General features: G+C 34.2%; 1 protein-coding gene and 1 non-coding gene across 2 annotated transcripts in view; both read right to left on the bottom strand.

Moving 5' to 3' along the window:
* The window catches only part of LOC105470746 (ankyrin repeat domain-containing protein 30B-like), a 135,950-nt gene that overhangs the window by 118,551 nt on the left and 1,356 nt on the right, over nucleotides 1-16,043 (bottom strand). Inside the window, exons 2-7 of the mRNA XM_071068734.1 lie at nucleotides 13,112-13,226; nucleotides 12,734-12,907; nucleotides 10,738-10,844; nucleotides 9,001-9,138; nucleotides 6,337-6,392; nucleotides 599-1,216 (exon numbers count right to left, since the gene is read on the bottom strand). Coding sequence (XP_070924835.1) covers nucleotides 599-1,216; nucleotides 6,337-6,392; nucleotides 9,001-9,138; nucleotides 10,738-10,844; nucleotides 12,734-12,907; nucleotides 13,112-13,226 — 1,208 coding nt within the window. The remainder of the gene's footprint in view (nucleotides 1-598; nucleotides 1,217-6,336; nucleotides 6,393-9,000; nucleotides 9,139-10,737; nucleotides 10,845-12,733; nucleotides 12,908-13,111; nucleotides 13,227-16,043) is intronic.
* Nucleotides 7,663-7,769, bottom strand: LOC112423942 (U6 spliceosomal RNA). Its single transcript, XR_003014544.1, has one exon. It is a non-coding gene; the product is annotated as a U6 spliceosomal RNA (small nuclear RNA).

The following is a 16,043-nucleotide window of genomic DNA, read 5'->3' as shown; positions in this document are numbered from 1 at the left end:
ATGCTGCTATAAAGATACATGCACATGGATGTTCATTGCGACACTATTCACAATTGCAAAGACTTGGAATCAACCCAAATGTCCACTAGTGACAGATTGGATTAAGAAAATGTGGCACATATACACCATGGAATACTATGCAGCCATAAAAAAGGATGAGTTTGTGTCCTTTGTAGGGACATGGATGCAGCTGGAAATCATCATTCTCAGCAAACTATCACAAGAACAGAAAACCAAACACCTCAGGTTCTCACTCATAGGTGGGAACTAACAATGAGATCACTTGGACTCGGGAAGGGGAACATCACACACCGGGCCTATTATGGGGAGGGGGGGAGGGATTGCACTGGGAGTTATACCTGATGTAAATGATGAGTTGATGAGTGCTGACGAGTTGATGGGTGCAGCACACCAACATGGCACAAGTATACATATATAACAAACCTGCACATTATCCACATGTACCCTAGAACTTAAAGTATAATAATAATAATAAAAAAGATATTCAAGTCATTCCCAACTACTCCCACATCACACTTTTTTCACTAGGGAACCCGAAGTGCCAATAAACCTTACAAAGTTCGCTCAAGCATCTTACCATTGGTACTTGCTTTTGTAGATGTTTCTTTTGTAGGACATGCAATCATCTTAGATGTTCCTTTTTCCAAAACTTTAGTTTTATTAGATGTTACTACTGCCACGCGTTCAGTCTTTACAGGTCTTGGCTTTTTCTCCCATGCGATCTTCCTAAGTCTTCCTGTTACTGGACATATAAATTGCCCATATGTTTCTTTTGCAGGCCTCGTAATTTTTCTAGGTGTTTCTTCTGCTAACTGTTCCAACTTTCCAGATGTCGCTTTCCCCAAACATTCAATTTTGTCAGGTGTTCCCTCCACCAAGGGTGCAGCCTCATCAGGTGCAGCCTCATCAGGTGTTTTTTCCACCAAGCTTTCAGCTGTGGCAGGTGTTTCCTCCACCAAGGGTGCGGCCTCGTCAGGTGATTTTTCCACCAAGCTTTCAGCTGTGTCAGGTGTTGCCTCCACCAAGGGTGCGGCCTCGTCAGGTGTTTTTTCCACCAAGCTTTCAGCTGTGTCAGGTGTTGCCTCCACCAAGGGTGCGGCCTCGTCAGGTGTTTTTTCCACCAAGCTTTCAGCTGTGGCAGGTGTTCTTTCCGCCAAAGGTGCACCCTCATCAGGTGTTCCTGCAGATGTTCCTGCTGCCAAACACACAATCTGGTTATACTAGATTCTTCTACTAAATATCATCCTCCTGACTCTTCACCTGGCAAACTTCTACCCCTTCTGTATGCTTTCCTGAAATATTACCAAACTTTTTTTTTTTTTGAGACAGAGTCTCGCTCAGTCACCCAGGCTGGAGTGCAGTGGTGTGATCTCAGCTCAATGCAATTCAAGCAATTCTTCTACCTCAGCCTCCCAAGTAGCTGGGATCATAGGCAAGGGGCCACATCGCCCCGCTAATTTTTCATATTTAGTAGAGACAGGTTTCACCATGTTAGTCGGGCTGGTCTCAAACTCCTGAGCTCAAGCAATCCATCTACCTTGGCCTCCCAAAGTGCTAGGATTACAGGAGTGAGCCACTGCGCCTGGACACTATCAAACTTTTTAAAGCTTTAATTCTTCACCTTGGATATAAAATGTCTGACACATGCTGAATACAGTAACAACATGACATAATAAGTAATAATTATAAGCTCCCAAAGGGGTTCTGGCAGAGAGTAAGCACTAAATAAAGTAATAAATAATAAAAAGATGATAATAACAAGAAAAATGCTTAGTACCTTAGTAAAGTAGTAAATAATAAAAAATGACAATGATAATAACAAGGAAGATGCTTAGTGCCATAAAGATACCTGACAGTTGTTAAGTGGACAAGTGGATAAATGAATAAAGAATGTTTTTTAGAAAATTCTGTTGGAAAAATGCAGAAATTCAATAGGGACACCTGTACTGTATTATGAGCACCTCAAAGACCCAAACAATGTGTATTCTATCTTTGTCTCTTGCAACTTGCAAAACCTAACTTATAGAGGTCCTTTGATAAATATATAATAAATAAGTGCTCATATAGTTCATATTGTACAATGCATTATGTCACATTTAGGTATCACAGTAGCATTTTTGTTCTTATGAAAGATTTGTGTAACTTTATTATAATTTGTTGAGCCTAGAGTTAAGCTATTTGAATATTTATAATGATAATATTTTGACTATTAGAAACACAGTCTCTTGTTGTAACAAATTACTATTAACACACTAATTATCCAGCAGATAGAACAACATATCTTGTTCTAATGAAGTAAATATATCTTATTTGGTTTCAACTTAGGGGGAATGAAGTTGATAATAGTGAGACCTTGTTGGTACAAGACTATGTAACATAACCTGCGCTTCTCAACAAAAAAAATTGCTTTTCTGACTTCTACATTCAGTAAGTATCTTTGAAAAATAATCTCCTATTGGTACTGAGGCACCCTGGCTAAGTTTTGTGATTCTTGTTGGCATTTGTTTATGGTGCCAGAAAAGTATTACTAAATTTCAAGTTCTAAAGATAGTTACTTTTTTAGTGACACAAGTCACTATGTCCCACAGTTGATCCTTGAATAAGGGTTTCACTGTAGCAGCCCACTAATAGACAGATTTTTCTTTTCCATTGCCACTGCAAGATAGCAAGACAAATCTCTCCTCTGCCTCCTCCTTATCAGACTACTAACATGAAGGCAAATAAGAATGAAGACCTTTATGTATAATAATTCACTTCCACTCAATAGTGAATATATTTTTTCTTTCTTATAAAAGTTTCTTTCTTCCAGCTCACATATAAAATAGAAACTATGAGTTAATTGACTGTTTATGCTTTCAGTGAGGCTCCAGATCAACAGTGGACTACTAGTAAAGTTTTGGAGGAGTCAAAAGAAACAGATTTTCATATGAAGCAGATTTTCAGCTACATGGGGGATCAGCACCCTAACTCTCATTGCTCAAGACTCAACTGTAATTAATTCTCACTTACTAAATCCAAACTATGTATTGTAAAAATTAAATAGAGCCCAGAAGTTCAATACCAGCCTGGGCAACATAAGGAGATCCTGTCTCTACAATAAATAAATGAATAAATAAATTAATTAATTAATTAATTAATTAATTAATTAAAAAACAGTGTTTCTTCATCGGTTATTGTGGGAGTTCAGTCAAGCTGGTGAAAAACATTTTAATATGAAGTTATAGGACATAGACACAAATCTTCTTGGAAGGCCAGAGGGTTTTGTAAAAGTCTCAAGATAAGGTTATGGCTGAAAGCAGCCTAATTCTTACCTTGATTAAATAGCTTAAAGTGGGTACAAAGGAAGGTAGAGTAGTTTATCTAAATAGCTTATTTACTTATGTGGTCTTAAGACTAACTTTTGATCACCCATGGGCAGGATGGCTCTCCTGGGGTGGGGGGGGTGACCAGATTAATTACCCACAGGTGTGTTGACTCAAAGCCTTTGTCATTAAAACTTTGCTAATAAATGCCCACAGGGCCAGCTAGCCAGGACTGTGGCTGCTGACTCTTTACAGCACCTTCCTTGGTGTCTGTAATCAGCTCAGAACCCTTGCTGCTCTTTCACTGAATATGGGTGTCTGGGTATGTGTCTCAATCATCTGTAGGACGGACCGCCGCAGGTTATAATATTCAAATGTTACAGCTTTCTGTTATTAATTCCTACTTTTCATTATTAGATGTTCAATTCTTTGTGGCTTGTAATTCAGGGCATGTAAGCTACTTTATAATTTGTAATAAAATTTGTTTATAAATATATGAATTCGTTAATATATGAAGCAGATTTTCAGCTGCTTAAATTAAATTGGCTAACCTAAGCATCCCCTATTACTGAATTCATCAATCACAACAAGGGTTATACATTTTATAACAAGCCTAAGTTGTTAGGACAATTGAGGAAACATACAAGATAGAAACTTAAAAATTGCATTACTTATGTATAGAAAAGTATTATATAGGATTTTAGGGACCATAATTAAACAAATATTTTTTCAGATAATATTTTTTGAGATTATAAACTACCAGGAGTTGGTTTTCTGAAAAGATCAACAAAATTGACAGACCACTAGCAAGACTAATAAAGAAGAAAAGAGAGAAGAATCAAATCGACGCAATTAAAAATGATAAAGGGGATATCACCACCGACCCCACGGAAATACAAACTACCATCAGAGAATACTATAAACACCTCTACGCAAATAAACTGGAAAATCTAGAAGAAATGGATAATTTCCTGGACACTTACACTCTTCCAAGACTAAACCAGGAAGAAGTTGAATCCCTGAATAGACCAATAGCAGGCTCTGAAATTGAGGCAATAATTAATAGCCTACCAACCAAAAAAAGTCCAGGACCAGATGGATTCACAGCTGAATTCTACCAGAGGTACAAGGAGGAGTTGGTACCATTCCTTCTGAAACTATTCCAATCAATAGAAAAAGAGGGAATCCTCCCTAACTCATTTTATGAGGCCAACATCATCCTGATACCAAAGCCTGGCAGAGACACAACAAAAAAAGAATTTTAGACCAATATCCCTGATGAACATCAATGCAAAAATCCTCAATAAAATACTGGCAAACTGGATCCAGCAGCACATCAAAAAGCTTATCCACCATGATCAAGTAGGATTCATCCCTGGGATGCAAGGCTGGTTCAACATTCGCAAATCAATAAACATAATCCAGCATATAAACAGAACCAAAGACAAGAACCACATGATTATCTCAATAGATGCAGAAAAGGCTTTTGACAAAATTCAACAGCCCTTCATGCTAAAAACGCTCAATAAATTCGGTATTGATGGAACGTACCTCAAAATAATAACAGCTATTTATGACAAACCCACAGCCAATATCATACTGAATGGGCAAAAACTGGAAAAATTCCCTTTGAAAACTGGCACAAGACAGGGATGCCCTCTCTCACCACTCCTATTCAACATAGTGTTGGAAGTTCTGGCTAGGGCAATCAGGCAAGAGAAAGAAATCAAGGGTATTCAGTTAGGAAAAGAAGAAGTCAAACTGTCACTGTTTGCAGATGACATGATTGTATATTTAGAAAACCCCATTGTCTCAGCCCAAAATCTCCTTAAGCTGATAAGCAACTTCAGCAAAGTCTCAGGATACAAAATTAATGTGCAAAAATCACAAGCATTCTTATACACCAGTAACAGACAAACAGAGAGCCAAATCAGGAAAGAACTTCCATTCACAATTGCTTCAAAGAGAATAAAATACGTAGGAATCCAACTTACAAGGGATGTAAAGGACCTCTTCAAGGAGAACTACAAACCACTGCTCAGTGAAATAAAAGAGGACACAAACAAATGGAAGAACATACCATGCTCATGGATAGGAAGAATCAATATCGTGAAAATGGCCATACTGCCCAAGGTAATTTATAGATTCAATGCCATCCCCATCAAGCTACCAATGACTTTCTTCACAGAATTGGAAAAAACTGCTTTAAAGTTCATATGGAACCAAAAAAGAGCCCGCATCTCCAAGACAATCCTAAGTCAAAAGAACAAAGCTGGAGGCATCATGCTACCTGACTTCAAACTATACTACAAGGCTACAGTAACCAAAACAGCATGGTACTGGTACCAAAACAGAGATATAGACCAATGGAACAGAACAGAGTCCTCAGAAATAATACCACACATCTACAGCCATCTGATCTTTGATAAACCTGGGAAAAACAAGAAATGGGGAAAGGATTCCCTATTTAATAAATGGTGCTGGGAAAATTGGCTAGCCGTAAGTAGAAAGCTGAAACTGGATCAAAACAGAAAACCAAACACTGCATGTTCTCACTCATAGGTGGGAACTAATCAATGAGATCACTTGGACTCAGGAAGGGGAACATCACACACAGGGGCCTATCATGGGGAGGCGGGAGGTTGGAGGGATTGCATTGGGAGTTATACCTGATGTAAATGATGAGTTGATGGGTGCAGCACACCAACATGGCACAAGTATACATATGTAACAAACCTGCACGTTATGCACATGTACCGTACAACTTAAAGTACAATAATAATAAATAAATTTAAAAAAAGAGAGATTATAAACTACCTACAATGAAATTATTAACTAATTCTGAATTATAAACTAAAAATTAAAGCTACATATATATATACACACACACACATATGTACATATGTAAACACATGCTATTTACACATTGCTTTTTGAATTGCCTTTTTGTGATCAACACTTCCATAATCTTATGGTAGCACCACCAAGAGTAGTTTACTATCAGAAGTCTTACCTGGACCGGCATTTTTAGATAATTTTCGTATATATTCCAAAAGTTGTTGATGAATGCTAGGTATTAAAATGTAATAAATAAAATTACTATTTTAACACTGATATTATAAAAAACATTTACCAAATGTATTAAGTTCTTAGAGTATTTCAGACAATATCAGAGCTAATATCAGAACATTACTTATTCCATAGACTTTAAGTTTGTTAGCTCTATGAACTTATTAAGTTTCTAATTAAAGAAGAATTAAAGTAAGATGAAATAGTCATGAATTGAGGGCAGTATAACTCAGTAAATTAACTACAGTTAGCTTGGCTTAATGGAAAATGTTCCTAACTCAGAAAAAGTTCTAGCATGTTACCAATAGGTACTTTTTGTTGAACAAGCTGCTTCTCTTAGGCTCAATGTCTTCTAAAAATGAGGATTTTAGAGCCTCATTTCACTAGGTTATTATAAAGATTTAACGAGATAACATTTTTTAAATGCTCAAAGAAATAGTGAAGCAATGAAATAACTTGTTCTTGAACCTTATTGCTGAAACTATTTTAAAATTCCCAATAAAACCCAATGTGTTGGCCTGGTGTAGTGGCTCATGCATGTGATGCAAGCAATTTGGGATACTGAGACAGGAGGATTGCTTGAGCCCAGAAGTTCAAGACCAGCCTGGGCAACAAGGGAAGACCGTGTCTCTACAAAAAATAAATTTAATATTTTTTAAAAAGTGTTTCTTCATAGGTTATAATGTTCAAATGTTGCAGTTTTCTGTTATTAATTCCTACTTTTGGTTATTAGATGTTCTAGTCTCTGTGGCTTGTAATTCAAGGCATCTAAGCTATTTTATAATTTGTAATGAAATTTATTTATAAATATATTAATTCATCAAATTGGATAACCTGATTATCCTCTATTACTGAGTTCATCAGTCACACCAAGGGCAGAAAACTAATAGATGTCAGCATCTGGCTTGGACTACTACTACTCTTTATCTACCTCCTTAAACCTGAACTAACAAATCTTTGTTAAAATGAGGCTTAGTCACTATGTTCATTTCCAGCTGCTGTGGAAGACAAAACCCTACCACTATTTTTTGTAAGTTCCACAAAGAAGATGCAAGTTTTTATTTCTCATTTCTGAGATGCCTACTTACAACATATTTGCACAGAAGATCCTATGTGTTACTCACCACATCTCATTTCATACATCACCTACATACATATTTTTTGTATGAAAATCACAACTGCAATACTTGGTGTCACGCATTTTGCTTTGACTCACACCGTTTCCTTAGAGCTAGTTAGAAAGTAGTCAAACGTCCTTTTGGGGACTGCAAGAAATATGCAACACTTCACAGATTTGTGTGCCATCCTTGTGCAGGGACCATGCTGATCCTCTCGACATTGTTTCAATTTTAGTATATGTACCACTGAAGCCAGAACAGATCCCAACTTTTACACATGAAGACTGATCAATGATGGATGAGGCTTAGCTCTGTTAAATCTAACTAACTTACTTGAGATAGAGTGAAGTCTATTGAATGGCTTCATGGTAATGCAGAATTTGAAAATATTTTAAAAACTCGATATAGAGATGCAAGTAGCATGAGAGATTTTTGCTTTTAGGAAAAAAGAATCACTTGAGGAGACAATTACAAGTTGGAACCGACTACAAATTTGGAAAGATGACATAGGATCTTACAGAATAAGATGAGGCCTTCCACTACCTATAAAATGGTGCCTCACAGGATATAAATTGCCAGGGATATAGATCTGGTAACAAAATAAAAATGGATCTCTAATTTATTCCTGTAACATTATTTCAACCTGTCTTACAGTTTTAAACTATCACAACTAATATTTGCTAGAGAAAATAGAAAAAAGTCATTCAAAGGATAACTTACCATGAAGGTCTAGGCCAAGTCCAGGCTAAGATGTGGGTTTCACATCAGGTTTTGAGTGGGAGGAGAAGGGTCAATTTGCTCACTATGTGGGTGGCTAAAGTTAAAAGTCCTAGCTGCCAGAGCAGGGTGCTGGTACTTTGGAAATAATGGCTGAGAATATGTATGTGAACTTTAAAAAACTAATGACTTTGAAGTCTACATATGGATCACCATAAAGGCTGAGGGATCTATGTCAGTAAGTTCACAAAGGTCAATCATTACCAGACTGCAGGAGCAGTTTCAATGGCAATGATGCAGCAACAGAATCAATGGAAACAACAAAATTCCTACTTTTATACATGAAGACTGATCAATGATGGATGAGGCTGAACTCTGTTAAATGTAACCAACTTACTTGAGATATGGCGATTTCCACCTCCAATCCTTTTGACTTATACCAAAAGAATGTCTTCCTTGGACTTAGGGAACCCTTTGGATTTTTTTTTAAAAATTCAAGTATTTAGATATGGAAGACAGCCCCTAGGGGACACTATCAGGTTTTCTGCTAAAGTGGACGTTTCAAGACCCAAATAACTAATTAGAAAAATCAACTAGACAACATTAGAGATAAAGTTGTTGAAAGTCCTTAAATAAAGAATCTTGGACACGACACTCCTAACTAGTCTAGCTTTTTGCCTAGTTTCTGGCTGATGAAGTGAACTAACTCACATTCAAAAACTACCTGAAACAAACTATAAAATCTCTCCTAGCCTCTAAATGTAAACACTTACTGATCAAATCCACAAGCAATAGCATAACGTACTGCAGTCATTCCACACGTATCTTCAGCAAACACGTCAACATTTCGCAGAAGCAGCATGCCGACTATCTCTGATGATCCATGACATACAGCGAGCATGAGAGCTGTGCTAAAATAACAAAGAGATCACTTCATTATTATGAGCAGAACCAATTTAATATGTGCCTGTCAGTGTAGAATTAACCATTTACATGTACTAACAAACATAAATATCTTGAGTGCTCAAATGTTTATCCTTGTAAATCACCACGAAGGCTTAAAGGAAGGAGCAAAAAGACTCATGTCCCAATGGGATATGGCATACTAGAATTGACTAATATAAAGTCCTTTGAGGGGCAAGAAATTATGCTCTGTTCACTAATCTAACAGAGGCAAAGATTTAAGTGAAGAATTATCTATTCCTTCCTTAGTCTGATGTAATAGTTTATACTTCAAAATCAGCTAGAAGTCAGACCAGTGACAGCAATCTGAAGGCTTAAAATAATATTAGGAATAATGATATTAGTAGTAGTCATGGTAAGTTTAGTTAATGATGCTGATAAGAATGTATGAGATCCTGAATTAGATGCTGTTGATATTCATAATGTTACTTCAATGCAATCATCCTTAAAGGACATATTATTATTCTCTTTTTCATATAGAAAATCATACTTGGTATTAAGTAATGTTTGCAAGGTCACACCTATCAAGTGAGGAAGCTAGAAATTAAACTCAGTCTTGTATGAATCAAAAGCCTCTTTTCTCTTTATTACTCACCTATGGCTTATCTTAATTAACTAAAATGTTAATCCAATTAAAGATGTATTTCTTCCCTCTACCCATACAAATTAAAAATAAAAATACACTATGAATAAAAAAGGAAAAATAATAATAAATTCACAGTATCTAGTGATAGCAATTAATAGTCACATAGGGATAACCTAAAATTAATATTCTTCAAATGAAACAACTTAAAGCAAACAGTTATCCTAAAGACAAAATGGTTTTAAACTCCTATTTCTATTTAATTTTGCTTTTTTTTCCTTTGGGACAGAATCTCGCTCTGTTACCCAGGCTGGAGTGTGGTGGCACTATCTCAGCTCATTGCAACTTCTGCCTCCAGGTTCAAGCGTTTCTCCAGCCTCAGCCCCCTGAGTAGCTGGGACTACAGGCATGTGCCACCATGCCCAGCTAATTTTTGTATTTTTAGTAGAAATGGGGTTACACCATGTTGGCTAGGCTGGTCTCAAACTCCTGGCCTCAAGTGATCCAACCACCTTGGCCTCTCAAAGTGGTGGGATAACAGGTGACAGTTACCATGCCCAGGAAATATTGCATTTTTTAAAAAGTGTATAAAAAACAGAAGTCAGAAAAATACTATAAAAGTGTTAATCATTCAATATTGAATTATAAAGTAAACTTAAAAAGTTCATACTTCTTAAAACTAATAGAGAACCACTTTAGCTAACAGAAGATAATGCAACCAAAAACATCAGATTACACATAGGAATCAGTCAATATAATAAGAGAAGATAAATCCTACTATATACTGTTCTTTATGTTGACCAGTCAAAATAATTGCTCTTCTTCTGATAATTTGTGTTGATATTTTCACTATAATCTAATAATTTTAAGTAAATGTTATTTAAAATTGTTATTACTCTAGAACAAGTGTTATTACTCTAGAACACTGCACAAGTGTTTTTTAATAAAAAAAGAAATACTATACCATTTAAACCTATTGACTGCATTCGCATTTGCATTTTTTGTCAGTAAAAATTCCACAATTTGCTCACTTCTTTTTGTTATGGCCAGTAAAAGTGGTGTGAGGCTAGCCTGTAAAATAGCAAAACAATTTAAAATTCAGGAAATTACATATTTCTCAGCTGAACTGAAAACCTTATATAATATCCTATGAACTTAAACACATAAAATAGAAAGTAAGTCAATAGCAGTCCCTTCTTTGTCCCTTTTCTGTGCTTTCCCATGCACTGCACCTTCCCTTGTAAATATTCAGCCTCTGCATCACCATGTTAACTCTGGTTATCTCCAAAAATCATTATATTATAATGATTTTATGGTTTCCCATCTAAACCAAGAGCTTCTTGAGGGCAAGGGCTGTATCTTTTATCTCTATATCCTTAAACCCTAAGACATAGTAGTAAATACTTTGTTTTTGACTAAATTAGTAATCTAAATTGTTACTCCTAAAGCAGTGTTTCTTAAACTATATTCCAAAGAATAATTACCTTACCAGAAGCACTATACCTCAACAGATTCTACCATTATCTATTTTCAAGAAATATTATAAAACTGTGAATTAAATGTCCATTATTCAATAAATGACTTGAGCTTTGACTATTCCTTATTTGACAATATATTTCTGTGGCAGACATTAACATTTGACAAATTATAATTTCAGGGATACAGATCTGAAAGTTTCCCAAGAAAAATGGAGGTTTCCTTTGGGTAATACCAACTCGCTTGATTCTCTTCTATCAATAATCCCAAGATCCCAGATGCTGATGTCAAGCACACCTGTTCTACATGGGTCACTAAGGAAGTGACTCTAAATTAATAGAGATTGGCTTCAAATGAACTTTGATTGCTTATTATTAAATGGTCCATGGGGTTTCTCCTATTACGAGACAATAGAATTTTATCTCAGCTATTAAAAATTCAGTATGAAAGTTTATTCTCAATTATAATGATAATCCTAAGATTCTAATGCATATCTACTTCTTAAAATGCAACAATCCATTTTTATTCTGGTTTCTATGTAGTTGCTACTTAATTTTTGGCAAAATATCAAAAATATGAATAAAATGACTTATTAATGAAAGTTCTGACTCATCTATATGGATTAGCATAATATAAGCCACTAAATCACTTGAATTTTAAGGGACAATTCTGAGGAGAAGGATGTAATATTTTCTGCAATAGGCATAACCTATTCAAATATAACCATGATTAATCTAAAAAGGCTTAAAGGCATTTTAATAGAAGATAATTATTTATGGTTTATATACAGAAAAATCATTGTTTAAAAAGTCTTCTAAATTCTAGAAGTCAACCCCATTATTAATGAATTAATGTAAAATATAAACTATACAAACTATATATTATAAACACCTATCAACTGTCTTGAATACCTTGAAATTTTACCAAAATATACTATGAAAGAGGAATTGATAACTGAAATATTTGCAGAGGCAAAAGAGATAAGTCAAGTGAGTGATGTAACTAGGTGGGCACAGAAGCAAACTGGAAACATATGCTTTATGTAAAGCTAGAACGTCTTCATAGTATACCAAACAGTCATATGGGCTCAAGAGACACCAGATTCAATCCTTTAAGAGGAAACCCAGATTTCTGCATATTTCCTAAATTTTACATGTTGACTCAATTTATGCAGGCAAATTTTGCTTTCCTCTAGTTTTACACTAACTGGAAAGAAAAAAAACCCTTGTGTGGGAAAGAATATTTGAAAAACTTTTACCTTTAACAAATTCAAATATTTACCATGAATGCACAGAAAAGCCATACTCTCTAATAGTTCTTGTAAAAACATAAATATTTAAAGTAAAATCTTAGACAATTAACTTCTTTCAAGCTATTTTCATTCAAGGAATGTTTGAGCTTCCAAATATAAAAAAACGTACACATGTTAATGTTAAAACAAATTGATTTCAAATATTTTGAAAATAACATTGGTTAATGTCTACCTTGTTTTGCGTTTCGACGACTGCACCGTGGGACAGCAGTTTTGCCACCACTGACAAATTCTTATTATAAACAGCATAATGGAGAGCTGTGTTGCCATACACATCTACAATATTTAGACCGGCACCAGAGTCTACCAGAATATTTGCACAATCCTCCCTTTGGCATTGTAGAGCCTGTCAGTATTAAAGCAAGAATTATTATAAACTAAATAATTTATAATATAAATTATAAAGAATATAAATTATAAAGTATAGGAAATCAAAATAAATATTCCACAGGTTTCAAAACTAGTTGTATTTCAATGAGATAAATTCATTTTTATTCTGTGTATTTAAACTAAATCTATCTCCTGCTGAAAAAAACTGGCTACTGTTTACCTTCATCAGAGGTGTCCTGTTTTCACCATCAAGGACGTCAAGCTGGCACTTTCTGTCTACCAGAAATGTTACTACTTCCGCATGGCCGTTGACACAGGCCCAGTGTAGAGCAGTCCTATGAGAGTGAGAGGACTTGTTGGCAAAGTGTAGTCCACTGTCTCAAAACATACAATTATTTATGTAATTGTAAACATTAAATGCCATGCTCTTTTTCTGCCTTCAAAACAAATATTTAATATTCTCCTGAAGAAAGTACAGCATTCATTTGCTCTCATTACTCACTGCATTAATGAAAGAGTGGCCCATCTGAATAGAAAGAGCTTGGTCTTTGGATTCAGTTCAACTTGGGCTTGAATATTACTTTAAGGTCTTTCACTTTCTAGCTGTCACTTAAACTTTCTGCACCTCAATTTTCTCATCAATGAAATGAAGATGAATACAGCAGTTATCTCACTGGTTATCACTATGATGCCTCAATGAGAATCTATGCAAAGTATTTTGGAGAGTTCCTAGCACATGTAACAGCTCGGGAATTATTAGATACTATAATTATTACTACTGCTTAACAAAGACAACATTTTAAGTAAAATGGTGCAATTATGCCTACTTTGTAGTGTGTTTTAAAGGTTAGAGATAACATTGTGTTTTAATGATTCTAAGATGCTCAATTTCTCATATTTTAACATTTCTGATTGAAATGCCACTTATAATTCATTATTTATTACCACTATGTTTGGCAGAAATTTAAACAATCTTTTACTGGTGCATAAAATAAGGAGGCATCATACAATTCACAGTGCCTTCCAAGAAGTGGAATATAGTATATACAACAGGACAAGGGCAGTCCTAGTCACAGGATTAACACTGAAAAAAATTTTAGCCTTTTAGAGTACTAAGCAAAAGGAGAGTTGAAATAAAAACAACAAATTATTAAAACACAGTACTTCTTTAATATTTTAAAAGCTTCAAGCCAAAGGAAACTTGGGATTCAAATAAATAGGTATGGCTCATCTAATTCTGTATTTAGATTTATAGAATGTATGTAAATTCTATTTAGATTTATAGAATACATGTAAATTAGGTATTTCCAATGATTAATATTGCTATTTAAAGCTATTATAAATTTCCAAAATTACTAGTTTCTCACTTCAGAAGTGTTTTTGTTTGAAAGATGAGAGGAAAAGCTTCAATTGAGATTCAATCCTAATACTCCAATTTTAAATCTCTCACTTTGCTCAGGCTGAGCAAGTAAGTGTGAAATTTTTAAGGATGAAAGGGTCTTGAGAGTTAGAATGTATCTTCTACATAATAGGCATTCAGCTTGCATGCGATAAATGGATTAAAAGAATGGATCAATACAGTTGGGAAGTTCAGTATCTTAAAAAACTGCTATAAATAAAGCACTTATATTTGCTCTTTTATTTTTCTAATAACACTACACTAAAGTGATTAATCTATAGTTATTGACATATGTAATAAATCTATATAATAAAAATGTGTCTAATAAAATATGTAAATCAATAAGCACAGATAAAAAGATTCTCTTCTGAAGATGCTAAAAGTTCACAGAACATACTAATCCACAAAAAAGAAAAATTAAAATATAGAAAGCAAGAAACTATTTTATCTGTGTAAAATTCATATTGCTGCTCCTCCCAAAAATTATTTTATTAATAATAAACTTTTACTAATAGCATTGTCCATGCTCAATGCAGAAATCAAAGATAATAAAAAGGAAAAACATTTTATATAAAAACAAATGTCCTTCACAAATTTTATATTTTGTACATAATTTCAGATAACACAAGACCATAGTCTGTGTGTATGTATAATCAAACTGAACTTTACTTTACCCTCACTTAGTATACCAAAATACATTTTCAAATGTCAACATATTTCTGAATATATTTCTACCTTGAGTGATCACATATTAGCCCATGCTGTAAACTCACTGAAATGTATTTATAAAAGCCATTAAATGGATTTTTAATACATTGATATTTCAAGCAGTGCTCAGAAAAGAAATTGTGTGTATGTTTCATTATTTTCTAAAAATATTTTTGTGTAATAGAATTGGCCACTAATGGGCATATACAATTTTTTAAATATGGTACTTACCATCAAATTGTCTATTTGAAAAGTCATCTGCAACTTAAACTTTAAGGAGTACTATAAATATCACTGCTTTTTATCCGCACAAACTTTGTGGATAGAGAACAGTATTTGACTCCTTTTTTAACTTAAATGCCTTCCCTAACCGGGAACACTAAATTTATTTCCTTTGTGCATAGGTCACTTGCAGATCTTAAAAAAGGACTTTGTCCAATTTTAAATTACAGGCCAAGTACTTTTTTTAGATCTGCAATTTAGATCTCTAATTTAAATTGCCCAATTTTAAATTAGAGGGATTTTTGTTGATTTGAGTGAATTCTCTATAAAATGAAGAGTTTTAAATCTAATATATATATACACACACACACATATAGTAAATATTTTTACAAGTATGCTGCCTTTTATTTTTTCTCATATGCAGGGTGGTTTAATTTTTGTTTTACTAAATTGCCCTTCAGAATGCTTGCTTCTGACAATCTTAGAAAAGTTTTGTCAACATAAAAATATATCTGTGTAAATAGGCATATATGTTTTCTTCTGTTATTTTTATCATTTTGTACATTAAAAACTTTTAATCTATATTCCATCAGGAACTTATTTTCTGGCATAAAAATCTAATTTTCTCCAAAAAGCAGGCATTTTACTTAAAAAACTAATTCTTTTCCTACTAGTATAAAGTGTGACCATTACCAAGTTCTAAATTCTTACATATGTTTGGGTGTTTCTGGATTTTCTATTCTGTCGTATTAATTTACCTGTCTTGTCAGCTGTTAGTAAACAATTTGTGATTTTTTTTTTTTTTTTTTTTTTTTTTTTAGAG

The sequence above is a fragment of the Macaca nemestrina genome, chromosome 9 (assembly GCF_043159975.1).
Source record: "Macaca nemestrina isolate mMacNem1 chromosome 9, mMacNem.hap1, whole genome shotgun sequence".
Classification (NCBI taxonomy): domain Eukaryota; kingdom Metazoa; phylum Chordata; class Mammalia; order Primates; family Cercopithecidae; genus Macaca; species Macaca nemestrina.
The sequence above is the reverse complement of the archived record's forward strand: the minus strand, read 5'-3'. Positions and strand labels throughout refer to the sequence as shown.